Below are 5,581 nucleotides of genomic sequence, written 5' to 3' on the forward strand. Positions count from 1 at the left end.
GCCGCTTGTTGATAGAAGATTAATTGTAATTATAATCTCTTCAGCTCCTCCTGTTCTATAACATGCTGCCTGCAAATTGTACATAGTATCCCATCTGCAGACAGCATGTTATAGAGTAGGTGAAGCTAAGCAGATCGTAATAAGCGTCCTATGTACAGGCAGCATGTTATAGAGCAGGAAGAGTGGAGAAGATTGTACATAATGTACTGTACTATATGTAGGAGCATGTTATAGAGCAGAAGTCACTGAGCAGATTGTACACAGTGTGCTATGTGGACAGCTGCTCTATATCAGGCCGCCTGCAGTTTGCCTAAATACTCGGTTAAAGGTGCCTAGAAATTTCTGAGAAAAAAAAGACAATGAAAAAATTCCTTTTTTTTATTTCCACAGACTTTTTCCATTCATTAAAATGCCCCATACAACAAAATTATAGCAGAGAGAAAGGAAAGAAAGGTCTCCCGTCTCCCACTGTTGCCCAGTCCTGGATATGACTTGAGGGTTTATTTCTTTAGTCATCAGTTTCTTCTATAATAAACCAAGTACAAATTCTGTGAAAAGCGTAGAGAGCCCGGCCAGCGCAAAATCTCTCTCCAATTCACTGGCTGCAGGGTATTCCTTCACTTCAAATGTTGTCAATCTGTAACACGAGACAAATAAAATGGCGTCATCTGCATTTTGGGATGTGGAATTACCCAACATGCCTAGGACTTTGATATTGATGATGTTCAGCTGACTCCATCTCGACCAGAATTACAACAAGAGAGGCTCAAAGTTACAGCACCATTCTCCTTGTAGTGGCTGACCCCTAGAACTGCAGCCCCAGTTTTACAGAAACCTCTCGTAGCAAACTCTGAAATAGAGAAGGGACCTTCACTCCACGCTTAATCTGGCCCCTCATTTGTAGTAAACTGCATAATCTATAATAAATAAGATTTTTTTTGGGAGGGGGGCACGTCTTCCGGCCACAGCAGGTGCTATTAGTTGAGCCTTGTATAGGACATACCTTTGGTGTTCAGGAGATAATTTCATTTCGCACAATACACTAATCATTCTTTCTTTACATTTCTTTCCAGTGGAATCCACATCAACTTTACAGGTTTTTTGCAGGACTAAATATTCCTGAAAAAAAAAAATCCAAATATTAAAAAAGCACAAAAAAAACAAGCAGTACATAGACAACTATGAATCTGTGGAATAGCAGAGCTCAGGTGCAAGGTCACAGCAGGGACAGCAGAGAGCGTTCCTTCCTTGGTTGAACTTGATGGACAAAAGTTTTTTTTTCAACTATGTAATAAAAATATATAATTTAAAAAAAAAACACAACAACAAACCATCATCTATTATTTCTTCTTCTTACAATGTGATCCCACAGGTGACAGATAACCCCACATAACCGCGTGCAAAACCCAGATGTGCCTTACCTCTAGCTTTGAAGCTACAGAAGTGAAGCTTACTATTATATTTTCTGTTTGACCCATATACTGATGCAAAATACTGTCCAGAAAAGTAAAAGTGACCTACATTTACGACTCAACTGTAATAAGTTCTCAATTTGGGAAAGTTTTATTTTAACCTGCCTCTCGTGCAGCACTTCACTCGACTGGTAAGGTAGTGTCCACAGTCACATGACCTGCCACAGCAGTCCCAGATGCAGGACAGGTGATGTCACTATTGAACTTCACCTTTCCGGAGTTTTTTTAATCAATACAAGCTGGAAAGCTGGGAACCTCTTTTATAAAAAAAAATATATATATAATAAGTCTATAAGGCACTGGCGGCACGGTGGCTTAGTGGTTAGCATTACAGCCTTGCAGTGCTGGGGACCTGGGTTCAAGTCCCAGGATCAACACCTGCAAAGAGTTTGTATGTTCTCTCCCTGTTTGCGTGGGTTTCCTCCAGGTCCTCCAGTTTCCTCCCACAGATTGTGAGCCCCATTGGGAACAGGCAAGCTCTGTGCAACGCTGCATAATCTGTGTGCACTATATAAATAAAGGAATTATTTATAATTAAGCCATTAAATATACAATCTCTAAGCTTTCAGTGTGCATAAGAGGAGCAGAGTTGTCCCAAGTTTGCTTGACTTTCCCAACCACACATGAGAATGGGTCCCCTAGCAATACAGATAAATAGGGGTCCTGTCCCCACTAATTGATGGGAGTGGCAGGTCAAGCTTGTGTCCTGCTGCTCCAGTGAATAGTATGGGAGTACTGGAAATTGCCAAGCACAGCTTTCTGCTATCTCCAGCACTTTCATAGATGGGTGAATGTGAGGATTAGAGATACCTGAGCGCTGTGATATGCAATTTTCATCACTTTCATACTATTGAATGGAGCAGCAGGACACATGCACAACCTGCTGCTCTATCAACTAGTGAGAACAGGACCAGATTATTGGGGGTCCCATTTGTGCATTCGGTGATGGCCCCCCACCGATCAGCATGTTACCCTCCGATCCACTGGAGAACAAGCAAATTTGCGACAACCCCTTTAAGAATCCACAATCAATTACTGTTCATTCTATCTTTAATAAGATCAGACGGGGCGTTTCCTTTCCTACTCACCCGAATGTCACTCTTGTCTCCTTGCAGAAGGATGAGTATTATCTTGCCCATGAACATCAGTTTCCCAGTCAGCCTCAAATCGGACGTCCATTTTTCTAGCGTTTTGACATATTTGTTCTTGGCTCTCATGTGATCTAAATGTAAAAGTGTTATCCACGTCCCATCGTCCGTCACCGCTGACAGAAGGTGTTTCTCATCTCGGATGGAATTCCCAATTACACTGTTAAAATTCTGCTGCGTCCACAAGACCAGGTCATGTATCATGGGCTGTGAGAGACGCTCCCGGGCCTGGTCCAGTAATTTGTCTCTAAGTACTTTACACTGAGCCCTAGTAAGTTCTTCTGAGCTGACAGACAGATTTGGTAGACAGGATGGATATGTGACTGGCAGATCAAATACAAGACGTAGCCGGATTTCAGATTCGGCAATCCTCCGCACATTGGTCTGAATCATTACGGTTATTCCATTCTCTACAAAACACGGAAACTCAATCAGCGCCAATGTAATATCCTGGAGGCCATAAATCACAGGGAAGGGACACGTTCTGACGCTTCTATGGGATTCCAGATATTAATGTAACAACATCTTGTCAATAATTTTTCTTTAGTGTTTTATTAAACACATTTTTAAAAAAATATAAGATCAGAGAAGGTTGGTAAATATGAAGAGCCTTGGATATGTGACTGCCAAATCCCATTGGACATATACAGAACATTCTAGAACAGCTGCACAGCCAGGACTTTCGGGTCACACCTGCTCAGTAGATAATGGACCATCTCTTTGTAGTAGTGGATATTAGATATATCTAAGTCCTATTGGATCAACAGGGACTGGGGACTGATAACAAGGAAATACAGGGTTAAGACCACCAGTAGATGGCGCACTCTACAGGTGACACCTCAAATGTGGCCAGAAATGTCACTGGTCAAATGGAGGCTGCAGGGGTCACAGGAAGGAGAATGCAGGTCTACATAACATATACCTAATGGCATTGTCTCATTCACACTATTATTTTCCAGTTTGGGAAAGTTGTTTGCCTCCATTATTTGTTCCCCAGATTTTATTTGGACACAATGTATAATATGCACAGTTCCTCCTGCTCTATAACATGCTGCCATCAGATAGAACACTTTTTTTTTACACCTACTCATCTTCTCTTGCTCTACAACATGCTGCCTGCAGATAAGACACTTTGTCAAATCTTTGCAGTTCCTCTTGCTCTATAACATGCTGCTGCATGACAGATTTCACTTGACAGATTTTCTTTAAAGGATATACAAAAAAACCTTCTGTACCAATAGGAGACACATTTCAGCTCTTGCTGCTATAGACTGTATTCCTATGTCCCTGAATGATAGGACTTATGTATCTATTCCTCTTATCATTTACTATTCTAGAATACACCCGGGAGGACATGTAGCCAATAATGGGCCAAATGAAGACGAGAAGTTGTGTCAGTGTAAGGGTCTCCACATCTTGTGTAAAGTGATGGCATTGAGCTCTTTAGACTTTGTTGTATTGAGTATATTAATGGATCTTACAGATAATACAGAGCACGTGCAGCAGTCCCAGGGTGTGTATTCAGATATTACCCCACTACTACAGAGGGTCACCTGAGCGGGAGAGGAGCTGCCATTCCCCCGGGTCACAGTATATGGCTGACAGCACCGATATCTCCTCCAGCGCAGCCTCTGACATCTCTCCGGTACCAGGACCAGGACTGACACCACATCACCGCCCCTTCCGCCTCCTGTACAGCCTGGCCTGCACCGCCAGCAATGTCCACTAGAGGGCGGCAGTGCCTAAGCTTCACCCATAACAGGAGATCCGTATAGAAGAGACATCACTATATAATACAATACAACCCATCACTATAATAATAATACAACACATCACTATAATAATAATACAACCCATCACTATAATAATAATACAACCCATCACTATAATAATAATACAACACATCACTATAATAATAATACAACACATCACAATAATAATAATACAACCCATCACTATAATAATAATACAACACATCACTATAATAATAATAATACAGCACATCACTATATAAGATATAACAATACAACACATCACTATAATAATAATAATACAGCACATCACTATATAAGATACAACACATCACTATATATGATATTACAATATAACACATCACTATTTAAGATATAATAATACAACATGTCACTAAATAATATATTATTATACAACATGTTAAGACATCACTATATAACACATGGAATATATAAGATATCAGTCACTCTATATCAAATGACTATAGAAGAGATTACTATATGAGACACCACTATATAACATCACTATACATGGCATTACATCAGTCATTACATGACTGGATCATTATAGAGGTTATTGCACATATGTATGTGCAGGGATATGCCACATATGTAACCAGATGTATCAGTCATGTTATGTTCACTGAGCCCTTTTAGAAATAACCAATGTGTTTATCTTTCCATTCGGTCTCTGTTCACATTTACATTCGGGTTTCCATTGCAGATTTCCATCATAGATCAGAACTTGTATTGTATTGCTCACAACTAGAGAAGACCTGCCGGAACGAAATATAATGGCTGGGTCTCAAGTTTTGGGTCCCAAAACTCTCTCCACTCCATGTGGCCTGGGGCGTAACTACCGGGGTAGCACGCATAGCAGCTGCTATGGGGCCCACAGAGTCAGGGGGCCCCGACATCTGGGGTATTTGGTGTGAATATGCTATATGTATGTATTTGTGATGTGTATTTGCTCCAAATGTGTTTGCATATGTGATATGTATATGCTGTATGTCTATGTATATGATGCATGGGTATATATGGTAGTGTATATATGTGTGTATATATGGAGTGTATATACTGTATGTATATTTTTAAGTGGTAAGTGGGGCCCCATTCAGAAATCAGCTATGGGGCCCTGCCTTTCCTACTTACGCCACTGCATGTGGCCTTAGGGGTCCCATAAATTGTCTCTTCCCCAAATGCACAGACC

The 5,581-nt window shown here is 40.8% G+C and overlaps 1 protein-coding gene across 2 annotated transcripts; it reads right to left on the reverse strand.

Annotated features, from left to right (window-relative positions):
• Positions 1 to 363: 363 nt before the first annotated feature.
• RWDD3 (RWD domain containing 3) lies at positions 364 to 4,327 on the reverse strand. 2 transcript variants are annotated; one of them, XM_072127742.1, is made up of 4 exons: positions 4,174 to 4,327; positions 2,561 to 3,030; positions 1,004 to 1,119; positions 364 to 637 (listed from the first exon to the last, which is right to left on the reverse strand). In XM_072127742.1, exons 1-4 carry the CDS (start codon positions 4,256 to 4,258, stop codon positions 526 to 528), a joined length of 783 nt encoding a protein of 260 aa, XP_071983843.1. In that variant the 5' UTR covers positions 4,259 to 4,327; the 3' UTR covers positions 364 to 525. The 2 variants fall into 2 exon arrangements, with proteins under 2 accessions (XP_071983843.1, XP_071983844.1); XM_072127743.1 differs by having other exon boundaries at positions 4,102 to 4,204.
• Positions 4,328 to 5,581: the final 1,254 nt, after the last annotated feature.

Source organism: Engystomops pustulosus, chromosome 10, assembly GCF_040894005.1.
Source record: "Engystomops pustulosus chromosome 10, aEngPut4.maternal, whole genome shotgun sequence".
In the NCBI taxonomy this organism is placed as follows: domain Eukaryota; kingdom Metazoa; phylum Chordata; class Amphibia; order Anura; family Leptodactylidae; genus Engystomops; species Engystomops pustulosus.

Excerpts from the sequence above, each read along its gene's own strand:
- RWDD3 (XM_072127742.1), bottom strand. The coding sequence starts at position 4,258 with ATGTCAGAGGCTGCGCTGGAGGAGATATCGGTGCTGTCAGCCATATAC. Across the intron at positions 3,031-4,173 it reads GCAGCTCCTCTCCCGCTCAG|AGAATGGAATAACCGTAATG; the intron begins GTGACCCTCTGT and ends CGTGTTTTGTAG. Across the intron at positions 1,120-2,560 it reads GAGACAAGAGTGACATTCGG|GAATATTTAGTCCTGCAAAA; the intron begins GTGAGTAGGAAA and ends TTTTTTTTTCAG.